This window comes from Saccopteryx bilineata, chromosome 3 (genome assembly GCF_036850765.1).
Source record: "Saccopteryx bilineata isolate mSacBil1 chromosome 3, mSacBil1_pri_phased_curated, whole genome shotgun sequence".
NCBI lineage: Eukaryota > Metazoa > Chordata > Mammalia > Chiroptera > Emballonuridae > Saccopteryx > Saccopteryx bilineata.
This window is the reverse complement of record NC_089492.1, coordinates 266,048,156-266,073,262: the sequence shown is the minus strand read 5'-3', so window position 1 is coordinate 266,073,262 and position 25,107 is coordinate 266,048,156. Positions and strand designations below refer to the sequence as shown.

Here is a 25,107-nt window from a genome sequence, read left to right as displayed (position 1 = left end):
TTGTGAGTGCTAAATAGCTCAATATTCATAAAGTACTTAGCACAGAGTCTGGCACACACTTATAATCAGTGTTTGCTGCGACTATTTCTACTATGCCCTGGTCTGAACATCCAGAATTATTAAAGTGGTTTTTTTTTTTAATTTATTGATTTTAGAGAGAGAGAAAGGTGGAGAGAGAGAGAGAAGAGTCAATTTATTTTTCCACTTACATATGCATTCATTGGTGGATTCTTGTATGTGCCCTAACCTGGAATTGAACCCACAACAGCATATGCGGAAGATGCTCTAACTAATTGAGCTACCCAGCCAGGGCTCTCATGGTCTTTTTTTTTTTTTTTTTTTTTTTTATTGATTTTACAGAGACAGGACAGAAAGGGGAGCATGGAATGGGAAGTAACAACTCATAGTTGTTTCAGGCTAGTTGTTCATTGCTTGCTTGCAGTATGTGCCTTGACCAGGGAAGCCCGGGGTTTGGGGTTTCGAACCGGCAACCTTGGCATTCCAGGCTGAAGGTTTATCCACTGTGCCACCACAGGCCAGGCTCTCATGGTCTTTTTAAAAACACCTTCCTTCTGCTTTCTTAATTCTCATTTCCCTTAGCATTCCTCTCATTTCCTTTTCTTTAATCCCTGCCAATCCCTGTCCCTATTTCTCTCAGCAGGGCAAAATTGGGTTTTGGGAAAAGAAAGATGGAGTAACTACAGAGACTGGAATATGCTTGAGAGCCAGCCAGTACCTACCATGGGAACACACACCTGAGTATGCTAGCACAAGGACCACATACGTCCACACAGTGTCACTTACACAACAAGTGTCATTTACTCAACAAGTCCACATTCAATCAGCCTCAGTCTTCCTGGCTTTGGAAACATTGTAAACCCTCAGGTGGAGCTCACATCCAACCCCAGTCCAGGCAACACTGACCAGATTGTGTCTCCAGCTTCCTCAGACTCCAGCTTGCCACTGGAATTAGCAACCCCTGGGAAGCCTGAGGTAAGTGGGTACCCTAAGAGGAGCTTTGATCTGGAAGCATTGAGAGACTGTGATGCCCCCTGCGCGCCCGCGCGCGCGCGCGCACACACACACACACGCAAGCACTCACACAGACACTGACACATGCATGCACATAAACTGGTGGGCTTGAGACTGCAGCTCACAAACTTCTTCCACATCCACAGTCGGTGAGATGGTTAAAAGGACAGATACCCATTTTACAGACAAGGAGGCTGAGGTAAAAGAAGAGTGGTGCTTTGCTCAAAGACGAAGAAGCAATAAAGTTTAGACTCATACCTAGGGCCCCTGTGTCGCAGCCTTGAATCATCTTTCACAGCAGCTGGGAGCAGAGGCGGATTAAGGTCGGTTGAGGCCCCGGGCACAGAAGAAAATATTGGGCCCCTTACATTAGAAAAAAAGTGTAAAGTTGGGGCTTTGCGGGGCCCTTCCAAAGTCGGGGCCCAGGGCGCGCGTCCGGTGCACCCGCCGTTAAATCCTCCTACATTAGGAGACCCGCGGGACGCGGGTCTAATTCACGACGCGTTATCCACCCGGTGGGGTCGCGCTAAAGCCACGCCTCCCCCAGAGCTTTCGCTGGTGAAAAGGAAGAAAGCGATCTCCGCGTGTCTCTTTAATGCGCGCCCCCGGAGGCCCAGCGCGCCCCCGCCACTATAACTAGAGTGCATGGAGCAGGCTGCGCTCAAAGAAGAGCGGGCGCTGGGCACCCGTAGTCCGACTTTTCCAAGTACGATCACAGTCCATCCGGCCCACCTCCCGCCCCCATGGACTCTCCCGGGGGCGCCCACACTTGAGGACCCGTCACCCGCTGGGTTCCGGGCTGGGTTGCACCCCACCGCCGCCAGTGACCCTAGTGGGCCGGGCAGGCTCCCGCACCTCTTCCCGCAGCGCTGGCCGTCGGGCGAGGGCTCCGCTGCCGCCACGCCTCGCGCCCCACGCTACCTGCCCCATGCTAGTGCACACTTACTCCCCCATGGTGAGTAGTCTCCGGTCCGGGGGCGTGGGACAGCGTGAAGCTTGAGTGCTGAACCTTCCGGACCTCCTCCTCCAACGAAATCTCGGAGGGAGGGGCCTCAGGGACTCCGCCAGCCAAGAATGGTGAGCGCAGGAGACCGCTGTCCCCAGCCCGAGGCTCCTGCGCCCGCAGGTCACTCAGACGTAAACCCCCGGCCCCGGGAAGCGGGTAGGACGGCAGCTGGACCCATGCGAGCTGCCCAGGAGGAGGGTCCTTTCGGGCTGAACTCCTTTCAACTGTTGATGGATAGCCTAACGCGCCCTTCTCCCTTCCCAGGAGCGCCCCGACGGGCTGGGCGCAGCGGCTGGAGGGACCCGCCTGTCGTCTCTGCCTCAGGCGGCCTACGGGCCGGCGCCGCCGCTCTGCCACACGCCAGCCGCTGCCGCTGCCGCCGACTTCCAGCCGCCCTACTTCCCGCCGCCCTACCCGCAGCCGCCACTGCCCTACAGCCAGGCGCCCGACGCCACCGCGGCCTTTCCCCACCTGGCCGGCGACCCTTACGGCGGCCTGGCGCCCCTGGCACAGCCACAGCCTCCACAGGCCGCCTGGGCCGCGCCCCGCACCGCCGCCCGCGCCCACGACGAGCCGCCCGGCTTGCTGGCGCCGCCTGCCCGCGCCCTGGGCCTAGACCCTCGCCGCGACTACGCCGCCGCTGTGCCCCGACTCCTGCACAGCCTGGCCGACGGCGCGCACGGCCTGGCCGACGCGCCCCTCGGCCTTCCCGGGCTGGCGGCGCCGCCCGGCTTGGAGGACCTGCAGGTGAGGCCGGAACGGTCTGGGATTGGCCAGGACCTGCCGCGGTGATTTAGGGCTCTGGCTGGAGACAGAGCAACGAATACCGGAACCCGACTTTTCTCCCTGCCTGCCACTTCTCCCTCACGATTCCAAGGATGCGTCCCACGTCCTGGGTTAGATGCTTCCTGGCCATTAAGGCGGCCTGGCGCTGAGTCTATGCGCGGTGTCTGGATGGCGTCAACCTTCAGTGGAGTAAATGGGAAAGGGTTGAGCTACTGCTCTCCCTCTTCGCTGGGCCTTTTAGGGCATCCATGCACAGTCCCGGTCTGTTAGGGCAGTCTGTGCCTGGCGCGAAGAGAAGCAGAGGAATTGCCTAAGATTCGAAATTCCCTTATAGCACCGTGAGGTACCCGGGGCCAAGGTCGGCTGCACAGACGGTCCCTACCCTTGGTGAATCCTGGTCCCGCCTGTGGCCGCCCAAGGCTATAGTGGTGCGCAAAGGGAAGAGCAGACAGGACTGGGACCAGGGACAGCGGGGACTTGGGAGGCAACATGACACTAAGTACACAAGCGCCCTTACACCGCCTCTCCTATTTGCAGGTCATGGATGAGTCCGGAATGAGCCTCCTGGACCAGTCGGTCATCAAGAAAGGTAAGGAATGGCGTGCATCCGCCAGGGCAGAACCGGGCGAGATGGTGCAGGCCCTGGGCGCAAAGACCCCTTTTCTTCCTTCATGGAGCGTGTCTCCCGTGCGTCACTGAGCTCGGCGCACTCTTCCTGGCCCAGTAAAGGAGCAGTGGAATCTGGGGAGCCAGGCCAGAGCTTTGGCAGGCTGTGCAAGTTGGTGAGTTGGCCCCAGAGCCTGCGGCCTGGGGTGGGCAAAATCCATCAGCTCTCACTCGGTTTCCCTCTACCCCCAGTCGAGCCGCACAGGGACCTAGCGTCTCCCTACCGAGGGGAGGGCGCTCTTGTGGATCTGGAGTTAATTTGCAGAACGAGTTAAACCACTTCCCTAATTCCTAAGAGGTGAGAATGGGGGTGCTGTTCCCACGAATTTCGTTAAATGATTTCCACACTACAGTTTTACCAGTTGCCAGTCTGGCAAGCGATTTCTGCCCCTTCCTTCTCATAGGGCCTTGGAGGGTAATGGGGGAGGAGGAGTTGAATTTCTCCGGGGAATTTTCTCTGCAAGCGGTCTCTTTTGGCATCTAGGATTAGGGGAGTTGGTGTGTGATATCGTAAGTTAGGCTGTGTGCTGAAGGGTGAGGGCCTGCCTGCTTCTGGGTGTCTGTGAATTCAGGTCCTGTACATGCCTGTATGTTCCTTTCCTAGGTGTCTTTCTGGTATTTTTTTTTTTCCTGGTATTTCTTGGTGTGTGTGTTTCCATTGCTGTGACTGTGTGGTGTGAGTTAGTGTATATTTCTGTGTGCTCGGGGATCTCTGTGTGTGTGTCAGGGTCTCAGTTGTGTCCCAGAATTTGACCTTTGGTTCTGAGAATCTCTAAGCACGTGAGGGTCATTCCCTGTGTATTCTCAGTGGTATTTGTGTCTCTGGACTTGTAAAAGCCAAGGATTTGAGACCTGCCCTCAGTGGATTTTTCAGTTTAAGGACCAAGTTCTGGCTGTGTCAGGAAAAGGAAAGAAAGAAACAGATTCTGAGGGTCCAAACCTTGGGTGGTTTCCTTAGGTTTGGGACAAATGCAGAGCAGGAATCCAGAGGGACTAGGCTGACACCACTTCCGTGGGATTTGGCTCAAGTTGTTTTTCAAGAGTGAATTCAACCCCAGGCTCTGTTTGCCCTTCACTTGTTCCCAGCAGGGGCTGGGACTGGGGCTGGGGCTGGAGGTGGAGGTGGAGGTGGGCAATGGGGGCTGGACTTCCAGGAACTGGACCACCAAAAATATGTGTGTGGGGGAGGGGGAAACTGAAGGGACAGGCCTCTTGGAACTTGGGGGAACAAGGTTCCAGGTATTGAGGCTGTGTCACCCGGAGCTAGAAATTGGGAGGACCCTGGGAGCCCCACTGCCTGAAGTTAGAGTGGAGGTGTGCACTCAGGACCCAGCTCTTCCGGGCAGGCCCTTCTTTGGCTTTAGTGGACTTTTTTGAACTGGTTGGAAGAAAGGGCTCGGTCAACCTAGAGATATGATCATCGTCGCAGCCCCCACTTCCTGACTCTTGCCCTGACTGGAGGGTCTGGGGGACCTAGGCTCACTGACTCCTGGGGAAGGCCATCCCCCTGCATTTTGGGAAGGAACTTGGGGACCTCTGCCCTGGGGAAGAGTAGAAAGATCAGCTGGTGCTCTGAGTACCTTAAGCCCCAATCCCCAGACCAGAGCAAGGAGGGAAGACTGGCTGTGAGGGGAGACTGGGGTTGCCCCAGAGTTGGTTTCTTTTAAGGGACATTAGCTTCCACAAATTCCCGGGTCCTAGGTGTGCTCAGGAATCCCAAAGGTGATGCCAAGAACACAACGAGTGTAGCCAGGATGGCCCAGAGTGCTGCTGTGCTGGCTGGGGGCAGGCGGGGTGGGGTGGGGGGAGGCAGATGTGGTTGTGGTGCGGCGCAGGCTTGCGCACCCGCTGCACCACAGTGTCAGCAAGTCCCTGGCTGAATGCAGCGAGGTGGAGTGCTGGCGACCTGAGCTGGGACTGCGCACTGAGCACCCCCGCCCCGGACGTCAAGTCACAGCCTGGAGAGCTGCGGATAAGGTGTGTGTGTGGGTGTGTGTGGGTGTGTGTGTGTGTGTGGGGGTGACAGCCAAGGGGCTACCTTTGGAATGGAAGTGCCTGGTCCCAAGCCAGGAGCTTGGCTTTCTACTGACGCAGCGGGCCTTTGGTCGAGAAGAGAGGCTCAGTGCCGGCCATTCAGGCTTTGCAAATGTGAGGGCAGTGCTGGTCCCTGGAGGTCCCGACCTCGGGGTGTGCATGGTGTGCAAACGTGCGGGAACCGCTTTGGCTAAACAGGTGGTCTGGCTGCAGCCCTGCTCCCAGCGGGCAATTTTCTCTGCTGTCACCGCAGTTCTCTGGTCACGCCACCAACTCCTTGGGGGCCGTGAGTTAGCGACCTTCTTTGCCCTCAGGCGCTTCCGACCGACATCGGGAACCTCTGTCGAGTCCTCCGGCACTTGCATGGCAGCTGTGAGGACCCCATTCCCACCCGGGCCCTGGTTTATGGAAAGTTGATCTTGGCTAGCTGATTCCTCCAGCTCGCACAGGTCCTGGGGGGAGGGGCAGCTGTGCAGAGAGGACGGTTGGAATCCACGGGGCACCACTGGGAGGAAAGGCTAGAAGTCCTCACCGCTCACACCTTTGTTGTAAAAGTTTCACTGCTCCAGGCATTCGTCCTGGAGGGGAGGGGCGGTAAAGCCCCCGCCCGACCACACACTTGCATGTCCGCAGCCGCTTGCACCCAAGGTGTGGGTTAGATGGCAGATGGGGCCCAGGCCAACCTGAGAAGAAGTGGGGGCTCCATTTTCTGCTCACATTTGTCCCTTCCAGTTTTGCGACCTGTCCTAGGGGCACAGAAAGCAGTTGGGTCTGGTGAGGAAGGCAGACCTGAACAGGAATACTTTTCAGCTGAGAAGGGCAGTGAGAGGGCCTGGATAGGTCGCGGTAGGAGCCCAGAGGAGGAGCAGTGAATGCCTGAGGTTGGGAGTCTTCCCGGAAGAGAGACGTTAGAACTGAGCTCCCTAGGCACCCAGTGGGTGTTGAATAGATGATTGATGGGTTTTGAAGTCTAAGTGCATTGGAAGAGGAGGTGTATAAAGGGCCCAGCAGCTTTCACTGCACTAGCCTCAGCTTAGGGCCCGGGTGGGAATGGGGTCCTCACAGCTGCCATGCAAGTGCCGGAGGACTCGACAGAGGTTCCCGATGTCGGTCGGAAGCGCCTGAGGGCAAAGAAGGTCGCTAACTCACGGCCCCCAAGGAGTTGGTGGCGTGACCAGAGAACTGCGGTGACAGCAGAGAAAATTGCCCGCTGGGAGCAGGGCTGCAGCCAGACCACCTGTTTAGCCAAAGCGGTTCCCGCACGTTTGCACACCATGCACACCCCGAGGTCGGGACCTCCAGGGACCAGCACTGCCCTCACGTTTGCAAAGCCTGAATGGCCGGCACTGAGCCTGGAAATGCCCTGTGGAGAGAAGAGCCAGACAGATTAAAAAGGTTAAAAATCTCCATGGGTTTCAGTTTATACAGTCAAAGCTGGAGGGGGGGTGGTTTGCGGATGAGAACTGCAACAGTCCTTCTGCCCTCCGGAGGAGAGTGGGCTGCCTAGTGGGGGTGGGGGGGTCTCTCTCTGGTGGGCTCCATTGTCCAGTCCCGGGGCGTCTCTGAGGTAGGCAGTAGCTGATATACACAGTCACCCTCTCCTCTGCTCCCCTGGGGGACGGCAAGGGTTTAGGCTTCCAGGTGAATCTCCAAGCAGGGCCAGGCTGAGGGTGAGGTTCTGACCCCGAGACAAGATTTATATACATAATGCAATATTTTAAAATAAAAATAATACAAAAATCCATGATAAAATAACAAAATTTTACATAAAGACAGGATCTGACCCTGCACTTGCACAACCCTGCCTGCCTGAAAAACCAGTGCCATGCGGAGTGTGGAGGGCGCCTCAGGGGAGCGAATGGTAGGAGCATTATTTAAAAGAAACCCTGTGGCAGCTGGCGAGAAGAAATCAACCAGCAGGTCCCACTGGGGGAGATGAGGAAACTCAGGTGGGCCGGGAAGAGGGTTACTGCCCCTTTTGCCTGCCTTCCTCCTGCTGTCCGCCTCACCCCCACCCTGCCCTTGAATAGTGGTGCTCTAAATGTAGTCCAAGGAACTATGTTTATCAGAATCCTTCAGAGTACTGGTTAAAAACGCAGATTGCTGGGGTACCACCCCACATCTACTGAATGAAATCCCTGGGACACCCTGGAACTTGCCTTTTTTTTTTTTTTTTTTTTACCAATTTATTGAAGTAAACTTTATTTTTATTTTTATTTTATTTTATTTTTTTTTAGAGATACAGAGAGAGTCAGAGAGAGGGATAGATAGGGACAGACAGACAAGAATGGAGAGAGATGAGACGCATCAATCATCATTTTTCGTTGTGACACCTTAGTTGTTCATTGATTGCTTTCTCATATGTGCCCTGACTGTGGGCCTTCAGCAGACTGAGTAACCCTTTGCTCGAGCCAGCGACCTTGGGTCCAAGCTGGTGAGCTTTGCCCAAACCAGATGAGCCCGCGCTTAAGCTGGTGACCTCGGGGTCTCAAACCTGGGTCCTCAGCATCCTAGCCCGACACTCTATCTACTGCGCCACCACCTGGTCAGGCGAAGTAAACTTTATATACCTAGAATTCACCCACTGTAAGACTATAATTAGATGACTTTTAGTAAATTTATAGTTGTATCATAACATTCATTTTTAGACATTTCTATCACCCCCCAAAATTCCTTCATTCCCATTGTAGTTAATCTCCATTCCCACCCCAAGCCTAGGCAACCACTGATCATCTTTCAGTCTATAAATTTTCATGTTTTAGATATGTTGTATAAATGGAACATATACATATGCATGCTTTTGCATATAGCTTCTTTTAGCATAATGTTTTGAGGTTCATTGTGTTGTAGCATGTATAAGTAGTTCTTTTTTTAAAATTGCTGAGTACATACTCAATTGTATGGATATAGTGCATTTTTTAAAAGATTTTATTTATTGCTTTTACAGAAAGAAGAGGGGAGGTGGAGCAAGAACTATCAATTCATAGTTGCTTCACTTTAGTTGTTCATTGATTGCTTGTCATATGTTCAAACTTGTGACCTCAGCATTCCAGGTTGATGCTCTATCCACTGCATCACCACAGGCCAGGTGTAACACATTTTTATTCATTCATCAGTTGATGAACACTTGGTGTTTCCACTTTTGGATTATTATGAATAATATTGCTATAATCATTCACATACATGTCTTTGTGTGGATGTACTTTTTTTGTGTTTGTGACAGAGACAGAGAGAGAAAGACAGATAGGGACAGACAGACAGGAAGGGAGAGAGGTAAGAAGCATCAATTCTTTGTTGAAGCACCTTAGTTGTTCATTGATTGCTATCTTATATGTGCCTTGACTGAGGTTACTACGGCAGACCAAGTGAACCCTTGCTCAAGCCAACGATCTTGAGCTCAAGCCAGTGACCATGGGATTATATCTGTGGTCCCATGCTCAAGCCAGCAACCCCTGCGCTCAAGCCCAGTGACCCTGGGGTTTTTTTTTGTGTGTGTGTGTGTGTTTTTTTAAGATTTTATTTATTCATTATAGAGAGGGAAGAGAGAAAGAGAGAGAGAGGAGGGGGGAGGAGCAGGAAGCATCAACTCCCATATGTGCCTTGACCAGGCAAACCCAGGGTTTTGAACCAGCAACCTCAGCATTTCCAGGTTGACGCTTTATCCACTGTGCCACCACAGGTCAGGCAACCTGGGTTTTTGAACCTGGGTCATCAGGCCAGTGCTCTATCCACTGTGCCACCACCTAAGGTGAACATGCATTTTCATTGCTCTTAGGTAAATTCCTAGGAAAGGAAATGCTGGATTTTATGATAAGTTTGTGTTTAATTTTTTAAGAAAATGCCAAGCTATTTCCTAAAGTGACTGTTTTACTTTACATTCCCACTACCAATGTGTAAGGGTTCCAGTTTCTCTACATCCTCACCTATACTTGATATTGTCTATCATTTTAATTATGTCATCCCAGTAGTATCTCAGTATAGTTTTAATTTGCATTTTTCTAATGATGATGTTGAGCGCTTTTCCATGGGCTTATTGAGCCATGGAATGGCTTATGAGTCATTCATACATCATTTCTAGTGAATGTCTATTTATATATTTTGATGATTTTATAATTGGGTTGTTTATCTTATTATTGAATTATATGAGTTCTTTATATATTCTGGATATACATCCTTGATTGGACATATGATTTCCCAATATTTTCTTCAAGTGTGTGGTTTGTGTTTTAATTTTCTTAATAGTATTTTTTCTTTTTTCTTTTTTTTTTATTTTTCCGAAGTGAGAAGTGGGGGGGGGCAGGCAGACAGACTCCTACATGCCCCGACCAGGATCCACCTGGCATGCCCACCAGGGGGTGATGCTCCACCCATCTGGTGCATTGCTTCACTGCAACTGGAGCCATTCTAGCGCCTGAGGCAGAGGCCATGGAGCCATCCTCAGTGCCCGGGCCAACCTTGCTCCAATGGAGCCTTGGCTGCAGGAGGGGAAAAGAGAGACAGACAGAAAGGAGAGGGAGAAGGGTAGAGAAGCAGATGGGCGCTTCTCCTGTGTGCCCTGGCTGGGAATCAAGCCCGGGACTTCCATACACCAGGCCAATGCTGTACTGCTGAGCCAAGTGACCAGGGCAATAGTATCTTTTGAGCTGTAAAAATTTGCAATTTTGAAGAGTCCAATTTATCATTTTCTTTTATGGATCCTGCTTTTGGTATTGTATCTAGTAACTCTTTGCCCAACCCAAGGTTGCAAAGATTTTCCTCCTATGTTTCCTCTGGTGGGATTTCCATTTAAACCAGCTGTCTGGGACAGTCTGTTGCATACTCCCCAGATTCAATGATCAGACCATTTTCTACCACCTGTGGATAATATATAGACATGTGTGAGCATCCTGTCTGACAAATGAATAACTAGGAGCTCTTGTATCTGTAGGAGTGTGCAGTGTATGTGAATGGCTTCTGCTTGTGTGACCAGGGATACTGTGACTAGACATTTCCACTTCAGGAGTCACTGTGATGTGGGAGACAAACCCGTGACCCTACTTTGCAATCTGTTCTTGCTTAATTCTATGAATATCCCTTTCTCAGGCTGCCTGCTTCCCTCACCTTAGGTTCCATCACTCTTTTTTTTCTTTTTTCTTAGTTATTGATTCTAGAAAGACAAGGGAAGGGAGAGAAGGAGAGAGAGAGAGAGAAACATTGATTTGTTTCACTTACTCATGCATTCAGTGGTTGATTCTTATATATGCTCTGACTGGGAATTGAACCTGCAACCTTGTCTTATTGGGACAAGACTCTAACAAACTAAGCTACCCAGCCAGGGAAAGGGTTCCTTTCCTCTTGCCATTTTTTTAAAATTAATTAATTTTTGTGACAGACAGAAAGAGAGATAGAGAGAGGGACAGACAGACAGGAAGGGAGAGAGATGAGAAGCATCAATCCTTTGTTGCGGCACCTTAATTGTTCATTGATTGCATTCTCGTATTTGCCTTGACCCAGGGGCTCCAGCAGAGCGAGTGACCCCTTGCTCAAGCCAGTGACCTTGCGCTTCATGCCAGTGACCTTTGGGCTCAAGCCAGCGACCATGGGGTTATGGCCATGATCCCACTCTCAAGCCAGCAACCCCGCACTCTAGCTGGTGAGCCTGCGCTCAAGCCAGCAACCTTGAGGTTTTGAACCTGGGTCCTCTGGCCCTGGCCGGTTGGCTCAGCGGTAGAGCGTCGGCCTAGCGTGCGGAGGACCCGGGTTCGATTCCCGGCCAGGGCACATAGGAGAAGCGCTCATTTGCTTCTCCACCCCTCCGCCGCGCTTTCCTCTCTGTCTCTCTCTTCCCCTCCCGCAGCCAAGGCTCCATTGGAGCAAAGATGGCCCGGGCGCTGGGCATGGCTCTGTGGCCTCTGCCTCAGGCGCTAGAGTGGCTCTGGTCGCAATATGGCGACGCCCAGGATGGGCAGAGCATCGCCCCCTGGGGGGCAGAGCGTCGCCCCTGGTGGGCGTGCCGGGTGGATCCCGGTCGGGCGCATGCGGGAGTCTGTCTGACTGTCTCTCCCTGTTTCCAGCTTCAGAAAAATGAAAAAAAAAAAAAAAAAAGAACCTGGGTCCTCTGTGTCCCAGTCTAATGCTCTTTCCATTGTACCACTGCCTGGTCAGGGTCCTCTTGCCACTTTTTTTTGAGGAAAGAGGCTCTGAGGAAAATGGGAAGGACAAAAGGAAGCAGCAAAATCTCTCATTCATACACACAAACACATCTCCACCTGTCATGCACCTACACTCAACTGCACCTATGTTTCCATAAATCTGGGATATAGTATGTTTAAATTTAGCAACAGGAGCAAAAGCACTTGCAGATATCCATATGCATGCTGCCACATTCCTGCAATACTCGAGGAAGATAGAGACTATGTGTTCATAGCTGCGGTTCGGTACTTGTTGAATGAGTAAGTGTGCATATGCACAATCTCATCCTCATTGTTCTAGCTACGGCAGGGAATATAATTTTTGCAGTCATTTTTGTGAAACACATGTGGTCACCATGTCACTGTTTGCATACAAACAGCCTCATGCAGCCTTAGTTTCTCTCCCCTCTCACAAGATCTGGCCCCAGGTTTGTTTGTTCAAGATTTTTTAAAAAAGATTTTATTTATATAGCCCTGACCAAATAGCTCACTTGGTTGGAGCATCATTCCAAAACATAGAAGTTGTCAGTTCAATCCCTGGCCAAGGCACATACAGGAACAGCTCGATGTTCCTGACTCTCTGGCTCTCTCTTTCTGCCTCTCAAAAGAAAATGTTTTTTATTTATTTATTAGTTTTACAGAGGAGTGTGAGAATGAGAAGTATCAACACATAGTTGCTTCACTTTAGTTGTTCATGGATTGTTTCCTGTATGTGCCTTGACTAAGCAAGCCCAGGGTTTCAAAACATTGATTTCAGCATTCCAGGTCGATGTTCTATTCACTGTGCAGCCACAGGTTAGGCTGGCCCCAGGTATTTTTGTTGTTGTTGTTTGCTTGCTTGCTTGTTTGTTTTAGCAAGAGAGACAGAGGGACAGATAGGGTCAGACAGGAAGGGAGAGAGATGGGAAGCATCAGTTCTTCATTGTGGAACCTTAGTTGTTCATTGATTGCTTTCTCATATGTGTCTTAATGGGGGCAGGGGGCTCCAGCTGAGCCAGTGACCTTTTGCTCAAGCCAGCGACCTTGGGGTCATGTGTATGATCCCATGGTCAAGCCAGCAACCCTGCACTCAAGCTAGTGACCCCACACTCAAGCCAGTGACCTTGGGGTTATGAACAGGTCTGAGAGACACTGGGGTGAGAGGTGGAGCTGGCTTCTATTACATGTCCAGTGCCAGTGTGTCTGTCCAGTCAGGACGTCCTTGTTCTTCACTCTGGGAGAGGGCTGAGTTAGGGTAAGGTGACTGAGGCAGGTTCAGGCAACAGCAGGATCAGAGCCCTGTTAAAATTTTTGATATTTTGTCGGCATGGGCTTTTTCATTAATTTTTTTAATACTGCATAAAAATACTATTTATCTTGGGGGGGACAATGTGGTATGTAGAGGATGTTATATTGAGTCAGTCACTTGAAACCATGTCAACACAATAAATTAAAAATAAAAATTTTAAGTTAAAAGAATAACTCAGAATAAAAAAAAAGACTATCTTGATTACTGAGATTTTTTTCAGTGCCTCCTTAAATTAATAAACATTTTTTATTGTTTATTTTATTGAATTTAGAGAGAAAAGAAGCCATGGTTGGGTCAGAGGTAGAGTGTCAGCCTGGTGTGTGGATGTCCCCAGTTCAATTCCGGGTCAGGGCAAACAGGAGAAGCGTCCATCTGCCTCTCCACCTCTCCCCCTCCCCCTCCTCCTCTCACTTCTCTCTCTCTCTCTCTCTCTCTCTCTCTTCCATGGCTTGATTGAAGTGAGTTGACCCTGGGTGCTGAGGATGGCTCCATGGCCTCTGCATCAGGTGCTAAGAAGAGCTTGGTTGCTGAGCAACTGAGCAACGCCCCCAGATGGGCAGAGCATCACTCCCTAATGGGCTTGCTCAGTGGATCCCAGTCAGGGCACGTGTGGGAGTCTGTCTCTGTCTCCCCACCTCTCACTGAATAAAATAAATATTTTAAAAAAGAAAAAGGAAGGGAGGGAGAGAGAGAGACAGAGAAAGGAACATTGATCTGTTCCTTTATGTGCACTGGCCGGGGATTGTACAGACAACCTCTGTGCTTGGGGATGATGCTCTAACCACCTGAGCTATCTGGCCAGGGCGTGCCTCCTAAATTTTGCACCCCAGGATAGTGTCTCATTTGCCCCACCCTAGTTTTGGTCCAGTTCTGGGACAAGGAACCAACCTGGGGTGGGATGTGTGTGCTGCTCATTTTCTCTACCTCCCCCAGCTTTCTACTTCTCCACTCACCCTCATCCATGACCTTTTGACCCTTCTCTGGCGCCTGAAATAGGGACCCAGGGAAGAAGGGCAATTTTACTATTAGATGCTATCAAAGGGATGGGGCTCCCCCAGCACCCGGCCCCCACACCTGGGCTGTGGGCCATCATCACTCTTTTTCCCACTTCAGATTTCAAAGGCCCTTGCCTCACTCACTCATTCCACATTCACTGGCAGGCACTTGTGCCAAGACTCTGCCCTCAAGGCACTCCTAGTTGGTGGGGACAATGGGAGCAGAAGCAGACAGGAAGTTCAGGGTGTAGGAGAGGGATCAGGGGTGAGAGGGAGCTGGGTGGAGGGCCCAGGGAGCTTTGCGGTGGCGGTGGTGCCTGAACTGAAGCTTGGGAAGGAGGGGCCCTGAGCTGGACTGTGAGCAGTTCTCATGCTGGTGGCCCCACATCCCAGTCGCACTTTATACATGTTCTGTTTGGCCTGTGCTGGGTTTTTCAATGTTCGAGTCAGTTGTCAATGTTTAAAAAAAACAGATTTCATATAGAAATCCAGAATTCTGGTCTCACTGGCAACAAACAAACCAGGAGTTCTGGAATGTTTGTACGTCTAACACAGTAACAGCCAAGAGCAGCTTTATACAGGGCAGAGCCTGTCACCTGTCACCTGTCACCGCATCTCGCTGACTTCTGTTACCTGTTGTGCTTCCCCTTTCAAAGTCTAGAGCTGTGCTGTCCACTCTGGGAGCCACTAGCCACATGGGGCTGTTGGGCACTTGAAATGTGGCTAGTCCGCATTAAGATAAGCTGTAAGTGTAAAATATCATTGGATTTTGAAGACTAAGTATAAAGAAAAAATGTAAAATAGCTCATTAGTTATTTTTAAAATATTATGTTTCAATGATAATATTTTTTATATATTGGGGTGAATAAAACATATTAAAATTAACCTTACATGTTTCTTTTTACATTTTTTAAAATGAGGCTACGAGAAAATACAACTTTCCGTATGTGGCTCACAGTATACTTCTGTTGGTCAGTGTGGGTCGAAAGGCCAAAGGATAAATGGGGGGCCAGGCAAGAGGGGTAGGCACAGCCAGGCCCCAAAGGAGGGAGAAGTGGGGCGTGATGGTGGTAAGGATATGAACTTTGGAGTCCATGACCAGAGCTCATGCTCTTTATTGCTGTGCCAGAATTTTGTGTCTTCACTTTGAAATGAGATGGATAATGTCATCCTCTCTGCGGAGCTGTTCATATAAAGCAGTGGTCCCCAACCTTTTTGGGGCCACGGACAGGTTTAATGTCAGAAAATATTTTCACGGACCGGCCTTTAGGGTGGGACGGATAAATGTATCACGTGACCGAGACAAGCGTCAAGAGTGAGTCTTAGATTCAGAGGGATGTAACAGAGGGAATCTGGTCATTTTTAAAAAATAAAACATCATTCAGACTTAAATATAAATAAAACGGAAATAATATAAGTTATTTATTCTTTCTCTGCAGACTGGTACCAAGGGTTGGGGACCACTGATGTAAAGCACTGGGTATAGAGTCAGTGCTTCCTGAAGGTTAGGCGACCTCATTTCGCCCAGCTACAGAGCTGGGATGTGTTTCTCTGGGAACTGACCAGGCACAGACCAGTTTTAGGCTGGAAGGTGATGCCTGTTTCAGAAAAATCCCTCTGAGACCTGGCAATTTGGCTCAGCAGTAGAGCATCAGCCCAGCATGTGGAAGTCCCAGGTTTGATTCCCAGTCAGGGCACACCGGAGAAGTGCCCATCTGCTTCTTCACCCCTCCCCCTTATCTCTTCCTCTCTCTCTTCCCCTCCCACAGCCATGGCTGAAATGAAAAAGTTGGCCCCGGGTACTGAGGATGGCTCCATGGCCTCGCTTCAGGCACTGAAATAACTCAGTTGCCAAGCAATGGAGCAGCGGCCCCAGATGGGCAGAGCATCATCCTCTAGGGGGCTTGCCAGGTGTATCCCAATTGGGGCACATACGAGAGTCTGTCTCTCTGCCTCCCTGCTTCTCCATCTCTCACTTAATGGAAAAAAAAATTCCTCTGGAGCAGGGCAGGGAGACCAGAGCAGGGGCTGTACTAATATCAGGCAGGACATAAGTGACTGCATATATGGAGAAATGAAGACCGCAGGACATGGTGATGGGTGGGATAGGGTGGGAGAGGGTATTTGGAGGGCGTCACTGGGTTTTCTGGCTGGAGGTGAGGGAAGAGGGACGGGAGCATCCACATCCAGAAAGGGAAAAGCTAGAGGGGCCCTGCCAGGCCAGAGTCCTGTCAGCCTTGTCTGCCTGTGTGTTCCCGAGGCCGCACACAGCTCCTGGCACACAGAAGCTCAGCAAATACATACTTACTGAATGGCTGGAGGGTTAACAGCACTGTCTTTGAGACCACAATTCAGGGTTTGCTGCTGGTTCTAAGTCTACAGCTGTGATCTTGTTTTTTTTTAATTTATTTTATTTTATTTATTCATCTTTAGAGAGGAGAGAGAGAGAGACAGAGAGGGAGAGAGAGGAGACAGACGGGGGGAGGAGCTAGAAGCATCAACTCCCATATGTGCCTTGACCAGGCAAGCTCAGGGTTTCGAACTGGCGACTTCAGCATTTCCAGGTCAACGCTTTATCCACTGCGCCACCACAGGTCAGGCTGATCTTGCATTATTCATCTCTCTAGGCTTCAGTTTTCTCATCTGTGAAATGGGAATAATAAATATAGCCCCCTTGTGGGTTGTTCTGAGGCTTCTCACATAGCATAGTGAGAGCTCAGTAACTGTTGATCACAGACTCCCCACTTGATTCCCTACCAGCACACAGACCCGCCTTCTCTATCAAGGCTCTCACTTCCTTGAAAGAAGATAAGCCCCAGGGGAAGTATCAATTATTCTCCTTTCCCTGAAGCTAAGCAGGAAGATGGAGGTTAGACTCTAGGAAGAACTTCCTTTTAGAGCCAAAGGTATCCAAGTACATTTTAGAAAATCAGCTTCTCAGATTCCCTGCTCTGCCCCTCATAGATAATTAGAGAGCATTTGGAGGAGAGGGCTATAGCATGTGTCTCTTTATTCCTGGTCTCCTTGAGCATCTCAGAGTGACTTGGCAGGAAGGGGCCAGGGTTGGAGGCCTAATGGGGCCATAACCTCTCTGCCCCCTCACTACTCTGGGGGATAGTGAAGACAAAGGGACCACAAGTGGGCAGGGGACTCCTTGTGATGGTGCAGATCTTCCTGGGCCCTGCCACAGTGACCCAGGAATCCTGCCTCCAGCTCAGACTCCATTTCCTCATTTTCAACTCCCTCTCTGGTCACATACGCCCAAACTCCAGGAGTCTGCTGGAGCTGTTTGAGTTTTAACAGGGAACCAGCCTGGCTCAGTGAATGGAACATAGGTTCAAGAACCAGACTGCTCTGGGTTCAATTTCCATCCCCCATTAGCTGAATGAACTTGAGTGAGTCACGTTAACCTCAGCGTGTCTCAGTTTCTTTCTTTGAAATGCAGCGATAGTACAACCATCCTCTGAAAAATGCTGGGACACTTAGATGTGTAGTGTGTGCACGGTATGAAGTGTGGTGCCCCACACACAGCTGGTGTGTCACCAGATGCTCGCTCCACAGCTGGCCAGTGCCTGTGGTCCTGGCTCAGTGTTGTCTCTCTCTCCCTTGCTCTTGCTTCTGCTTCACAGTCCCCATCCCCTCCAAAGCCAGCAGCCTCCCGGCCCTCTCACTGGCCAAAGACAGCCTGGTTGGCGGCATCACGAACCCCAGTGAGGTCTTCTGCTCTGTGCCAGGCCGGCTCTCTCTGCTCAGCTCCACATCCAAGTACAAGGTGACAGTGGGGGAGGTCCAGCGGCGACTCTCGCCTCCCGAGTGCCTCAACGCCTCACTCCTGGGTGGTGTCCTTCGCAGGTAGGAAGGCCAGCCCACACCTCCCTGCACAGTGCCTGGGTCAAAATCTGAGGTCATTTCCGACCTCCTCAGGGGATCAGAGAGGGGTCAGCCTCACCCCGGGCTTCAGGGTCATCTATGCCTCAGTCTCCCTGGGGATTGTGCTGCTCGGAGGGCAGGCCCAGGTCCCCAGCAGCAATCACAGGTCTGTGGCCTTGGCGGTGGGGTGTGGAAGAGGAACAAGCCTAGACATAGGGAAGGGTTGGAAGGCTCACCTGCACTGGGCAGGATGGACAGGCTGGGTCTGGGGAAGAGAGAGTGCCAGCTCCACCCCCTCCTCTAGGAAAGGGACCCCCAGGACACAAAGCCTGTTCCCCGTGGAGCCTAGGCCTCTCTGGTGTGTCTGTTTTGGAGTCCAGTTATCTTCTAGTTGTGTGTCTGTCTTTCTCTGTGCATATCTTTGTGCCTGGATCAGGTATTTTCGCTTCAGGCCTATAAGTTTTGGTGTGTCTGAGGGTGGTGTGTGCATGCGTGTGCATACATGAGTGCATGTTGGTGAGGGGTTTGCCGGGAGGATATGTGTCCATAAACGTGAGCTTCCTGTGTTACGTTTAGTGGGATGTGTTGGCTAGAGTGTGTCCTGCCCTGTGTGAATGTGATTGCATGTACATCTGGAACTAGACATATGTATGTTTTGATGTCTGTACCTCTGGGCGGGCTGCATTTGTGCAGGTGTGGGGTTATCTCCTTATTCCTGGTCTCTATGAGCACCCCAGAGGGGACTGTCTGAATCTGTGAGTGTCTGTACATGTCCCCGGGATCCTGACTTGGTATGCACATCTGTCTCTCTATTCCTATGTGTCGTGGGGTGTCTGAGTGTGTGTGTCTCTGTGTATGTCTGTCTCCTTTGGGGGGGGTGTTTATTCTTGGCCATCAGTGTGTGCTCATCTGTGTATGTAGCTGTGTGTGTCTGTGTCTGCTTGTCCCAGTGCATCTCTGCATAAAGGTCTGTGTGTCCTGGGTAGCTGTGTATGGCCTAGCTGGCATGCTAAGGTGCCCCTTCCTGGGCTGTCCTGCTATTGAGAACATTAAGGAGAAATGAGGGGCTCTGGAGCTGGATGCTAAGTCCCTTGACCCCCCCCCCCATCTTGGCTACAGAGCCAATGAGGTTAAAAGGAGGTTGGGACCAGGCTGAAAGAGGCCCCAGACTGTTCCCAGGGCCACACGCAAGCCTCAGCAGGGGTTGGTGGAGGCAGCAAGGTCACTTAGCCTGCATGCTTCTCACTCATCTTCATAGTGTGTGTCTGTCTCTCTCTGTGCATATGAAGGGCCAAGTCCAAGAATGGTGGCCGGTGCCTGCGGGAACGCCTGGAGAAGATTGGGCTCAACTTGCCAGCTGGCCGCCGCAAGGCCGCCAACGTGACGCTACTGACTTCACTGGTGGAGGGTGAGTGAGACCTGAGGGTGGGTGTTAGTGCAAACATGAGGGGACCTGTGTCATCCAGTGTGACTACATGTGACTTTCTCTAATACAGGAGGGTGTTTAGTCACGTGTTTGTTCTGTCATGGATAAGTGATGTGTGTGACATTTGTGTATAGACTTTGTATGTGCGTGCACACACATGCACGTGCCTATGCAGTAGAGAGCATGTCTGCATGTGTTTGTGTGGTGGGGAGAAGTGGCCAGTGTTTGGATGAGGTAAACGGGTGACAGGGTTAAGTCCCTTTCCTGGAGGTTGATGACTCTGGGCCTGGTCATCTCGAGCTCAGACTCTGGGCTACATGGCAGGATCAGCTCCCATCCCTGAACTCAGAGCCCAGCCCTGGTGGCCCCAAGGGAGGGCAGCAGGATCAGGCTGCAGGGGGAAATTGGAGGACGGTACCTATAGAGCCAGGTGGGGCAGGATGGGCGCTGGCCAGCATGTCAGAGGCCCACGGTGGTGCTCCAGGCTGATCTGTCTGCCTCTCCTCCCTCCAGGAGAGGCCATACACCTGGCCCGAGACTTCGGCTACATTTGTGAGACCGAGTTCCCAGCCAAGGCAGCTGCCGAGTACCTGTGCCGACAGCACGCTGACCCTGGGGACATGCACAGCCGCAAGAACATGCTGCTGGCTGCCAAGTAAGTGAGGGTGCAGTGTAGTCACTTTTGGACGCCATGCGCAGGCTGTCATGGGTGCCGTGAACAGGCACATGCAGATGCAATGCACAGACACAAGACTCCAAGCATGGGCACAGATGAGACCACACACAGCACACCTAGACTCACTGCTGTGCATGCTGCAGAGCACACATGGACATATATGAACATATCTGGGTTCTATGAATCAGCAAAAAGGGTTTCACAGACAGGCTTACTGCATATTCTGTGCCACAGCCCCATACACTGCCCATGCACCACCAGCCCTGGTCTTACCATGAGTCTGAGTTCCCATGGTCTTGCTCCTGCTGCTTGAGCCTTACCCATCCACCCTTCTGTTTCAGTGACTTCCATGAGGGCATCAAGCCCACCCAGGCCCCAGGTTGATCACCCCTCATCCTTACTTCACATTTACCCGCTCTGCAGCTCCTGCTGGTGCCTCCCTCACCACTGTTCTCATGCTGCCACCTCTACTCTGGTTGCCTCATCTCACTCCCAGACTTCACTCTAGCAGCCCACTGTTCCCTCGGACTCCCTGCACATGCACTGCCCCCGCCCAAGAACCTTCAATGGTTCCCACTGTTACTGTATTGATTTTCAAACTAGGTCTGTGGGGATGCTTTGGGGTCTGTTTAATGAACTGGTATTCCAGTAAGATTTAGTTTCTAGAAAGAATCCCATTGCAAGAAGAGACAGAGACGGAGAGAGGTAAGGAGTAAAAATAAAAAATTTGAAAACCGCCTGACCTGTGGTGGCGCAGTGGATAAAGCGTCGACCTGGAAATGCTAAGGTCGCCGGTTCGAAACCCTGGGCTTGCCTGGTCAAGGCACATATGGGAGTTGATGCTTCCAGCTCCTCCCCCCGTCTCTGTCTCTCTCTCCCTCTCTCTCTCCTCTCTAAAATGAATAAATAAAATAAATAAAAATTTAAAAAAAAAAAAAAAAGGCTACAAAACAGTTTAAAAAAAAAAAAAATTGAAAACCACCAATCAGTAGGGTAAAAGTCCAGACTCCTTTGAGGGGCCCACTATCAGGCCCACACAAACCCCACCCTGCCCAACTGACGTACTTGCTCTCTCCTACCCTCCTATCCTTGGGTTTGCTCTCCTTCTTAGAACACCATCCAGAACGCCCATCTAATGCAGTCTTTCAAATCACAACCCCGCCCTCGCCTCTTTGAGGCTTCTCAAGCCCCCTAGACAGAAGTGGAATCGCAGACTCAAAGGACTTCCATGATGCATGGGACCTTTGAGGCTGCTCATATTGTAGATGGAGAAACACATCGAGGCTCACGTCGCTTATTAACCAGCTAACTCACCAAACACTTCCCGGGCCCCACTCACGCCTAAGAGGCCCGGGTGAGATGAAGGTGAGACATGAGTGATTCCCCTGCCTGCGCCACACACAAGATGCAGAAAGAAACAATAATGGCGGCAAGCTGGAGCTAGACCCAGGTCTCGGCTTAGGCGCTTGGGCAGGTCATCTAACCTGTCTGAAACCAGTCTCCTCATCAGAGGATGGGGATGGTAATGGCAGTGCAGACTGATTGTGAGGATTGAGATGATACACTTGGAACAGCATCGAGGCCTCAGTTTATGTTCACTGTCAGCTATTATTCTAATTATTCAAGGCAGATTCTGGATTGTTCCCTAATAATTTCAAAGACAAGGCTCTTATGAAGCACTGGGTGTTTGGGGTGGGAGTGAGACAGGGAGAGGGGGTCGAGGAGAGCCTCCTGGGTATGGTAGTACAGCTAGACTTTGAACATGGGCAGGCGGTCCACAGGAAGGGAGATTCTAGGGTACTGGCGTGTACTGTTTACCAGCTGTGTGATACGGGACAAGTCAGATAATGTCTCTGAACCGTAGCTTCCTTTTCTATAAAATGGGTATGATTGTTATTTGCAGACTATTGGCAGGGTCAATCATAAATTAAAAATACAAATACAAATACATACATATATATATATAAAGTGTCCAGCACATGTGGGTCCTTCTCTGGGCTCAGACTTTTGACCTCTAACCTCTGACCCGCCTTCCCTCACCAGGCAGATCTGCAAGGAGTTTGCAGACTTGATGGCTCAGGACCGCTCGCCCCTGGGCAACAGCCGCCCAGCACTCATCCTGGAGCCCGGAGTGCAGAGTTGCCTGACACACTTTAGCCTCATCACCCATGGCTTCGGCGGGCCAGCCATCTGTGCTGCCCTCACTGCCTTCCAGAACTACGTGCTGGAGTCACTCAAGGGACTGGACAAGATGTTTCTAAGCAGTGAGGGCAGTGGGCATGGTGACACCAAGGCTTCAGAGAAGGATGCCAAGCATCGGAAATAACCGTTCCCTTGGCCCCACCCCTGAGGGGCTCCCAAGGCCTGCAGTGAGGTCTTAGCTCCTGGGGGTGGATCTGAAAGGATTGAAAGGTGGGGTCGGAGTCAGGCCAGAAAGAGAGCATTCATCCAGAAACTCCTGTTAGGGGCCTGGGTTGGAAAAGGTGGGGGTGGCCTCTCTGTGGTGGTTTGTTGATAAGGGCCCAGTTGTCTGACCCTGGATTGCTGAGCGTGTGTTTGAACAGGAAATGGCCATGGAAGAGCCTGGTTCTTGGGGTGAGCCCTGCCCATTAGGGTGCTTGGGAAGTAATGGGTGCTCCTAGGGTCCAAGTCCTTGCTGCTTTTACAGATGGCAGAGGGACTGTTAACAAACCAGTGGTGCTACTGAAGAGTTGGCATCTGTCATTCCAGAATCTCTGCCCCCACAATAAAGGTGCTGGCAGGAAAACCCTAGTGGGCTCTTTGGGCCCCTCCTACTCTTGGAAAGAAGTGGACAGGGGCGGGCCTCAAGGAACAAAGACAAAGCACAAATTTTAGAACTTGAATCCAGGCTGCACTTCAGTCCTGTCATTGTCTGTCCTATTTATTTATGTGTGTTATAATTAAATTTGAAAGTTTAAAAATGTCCAGTGCAACTTGTTTTTCCCAAGGAGTTGAGGACCTTTGTTTCACTGTTTTCTGCTCACACACTGAGATGTTCATCTGGACCAGGATGGAGAGGATGCTTTTTCTCACAAAGGGCTGTTGGGGGGTGGCAGGAGGGAAGAAAAATGTATCAGGGACCTTGAGGTTGTCACTGGGATTTTGTATTTGCGGTTGTTCCTCCTGACCCTGCCAGTCAATCCAACTCTCAGAATGCTTTCTCGTTCTCTTAATAAAATCTTTTCATTGGATGTGAAATCCTCCCCTGTCCGCTTTCAGCCCAGACCTGGATTTGCCTCGCAAGAGGCCCTGGGACTTAGGAAGAGGGGTTACAGTGGGGTGGGACCTCTAAGGGGCAGTCAGGAGAAGGGGCTGGGCGCATCTGTGTGAAATGGGTACAGCTGGTGGGTCTGTCTGGTTTGTCAGTGTGGCTTTTAGTTCTGTGTGTGAAGTGACTCTGGGTCTGTATGTATATATTATTGTGGCTTGTGGGCCTGTGTGTGCATGTCAGTCATAGATGGTGGGTCTGCATGTATGTCAGTGTGAATGCTTGTGGCTGTGTATGTGTATGTTTTAAGCCAATTCTAAACCAGCTCTCCTGTCTTCTTAAGGATGTCACTCTTCAGGCATCTTTTCTTTCCTGTTTCATCAATCTCTGAATAGTTTACTAGATAATTCCCCAAAGCAAAATGGTCTAGGACCCCTTACCTTACAAAACATAAATCCTTTCCCTATAGATTTCCCTTGCAGTAAAGTTCCTGAAAGATTGCTAGGCCCCTAACCCCATTCCCTCACCCCAAACTCACTCTCCAGCCCACTTCAGTCTGGCTTCTGTCCCCACCAGTCTGGCAGTCCACTCAGACATGTCACCGATGGCCACAGTATCAAATCCATAGGCCCCTTCTCTGGACTTAGCAGCATTTGACATATTTGACCACTTGCTCTTCTCTGTTTCCTGGTTTTCTGGATCTCACTGGTTCCAATTTTGGCTCTTTCTCTACTTGGCTCTGTCAGCCTTCCTTGGGACCTTCTTCCTGAACTTCCAGGTTTAGATGTACAACTGTCTTTGTGATGTCTCCACTGGATTGTCTAATAGGCATCTGGAACTGATGTCTGAAATGGAGTACTCGACTCAAGTACTCAAATCTTGACCACCTCCACACTTTCCTCTCAGTAAATGGCACCACTCCCTACCCGGTTACTCAAGCGAGAAACTGGGGAGTCATACTTGATTCCTCCCTACACCCTATCCATCAGAAAGCCTGTGCTCTTCCACCTGTGCTGCCACCACGCTCGTCCTCTGCACCACTGCAAGCCTTCCCACTGGGCTGTCTGCACTGGCACACCCTCACACTAAAGCCCTGCCAGGATCTGGCCTTTGTTTACTTCTTCAACCTTATCTTATACTGTTCTCTTCATCACTCTCTTTGCTCCAGCCACACAGATTTCCTTTCTGTTCCTCAAACCACCACTGCTTCATGCCTCAAGGCCATTGCACTCACGGTTCTCTTTGCCTAAAATGCTCTTCCCTCAGTCTTTGCAGGTCTGTTATCAGAGACAGATGTTGAATGCTCTGCAAAAGTGAAGGGAACATGGGGTCTAGGATCATCTTTCAGGGTAAAGGTCCAAAGATGTGATTTCTCATATATATATATATATATATATATATTTTTTTTTTTTTTTTTTACAGGGACAGAGAGAGGGTCAGAGAAAGGGATAGATAGGGACAGACAGACAGGAATGGAGAGAGATGAGAAGCATCAATCATCAGTTTTTCGTTGCGACACCTTAGTTGTTCATTGATTGCCTTCTCATATGTGCCTTGACCGCAGGCCTTCAGCAGACTGAGTAACCTCTTGCTTGAGCCAGCGACCTTGGGCTCAAGCTGGTGAGCTCTTTTTTTTTCTTTACAGGGACAGAGAGAGAGAGAGAGAGTCAGAGAGAGGGACAGATAGGGACAGACAGACAGGAACAGAGAGAGATGAGAAGCATCAATTATCAGTTTTTCGTTGCGACACCTTAGTTCATTGATTGCTTTCTCATATGTGCCTTGACTGCGGGCCTTCAGCAGACCGAGTAACCCCTTGCTTGAGCCAGCGACCTTGGGTCATCTAAGCTGGTGAGCATTTTTTTTTATTTTGCTCAAACCAGATGAGCCCACGCTCAAGCTGACAACCTCAGGGTCTCGAACCTGGGT

At 50.8% G+C, this 25,107-nt stretch overlaps 1 protein-coding gene across 1 annotated transcript; it reads left to right on the top strand.

Moving 5' to 3' along the window:
- Positions 1-1,960: 1,960 nt before the first annotated feature.
- On the top strand, positions 1,961-22,983 carry TFAP2E (transcription factor AP-2 epsilon). The gene is made up of 7 exons (XM_066265087.1): positions 1,961-1,987; positions 2,303-2,785; positions 3,362-3,413; positions 17,607-17,829; positions 19,137-19,255; positions 19,787-19,928; positions 21,993-22,983. The coding sequence occupies exons 1-7, from the start codon at positions 1,961-1,963 to the stop codon at positions 22,273-22,275; spliced, it is 1,329 nt and encodes a 442-aa protein (XP_066121184.1). The 3' UTR covers positions 22,276-22,983.
- The last annotated feature ends 2,124 nt before the right edge of the window (positions 22,984-25,107 follow it).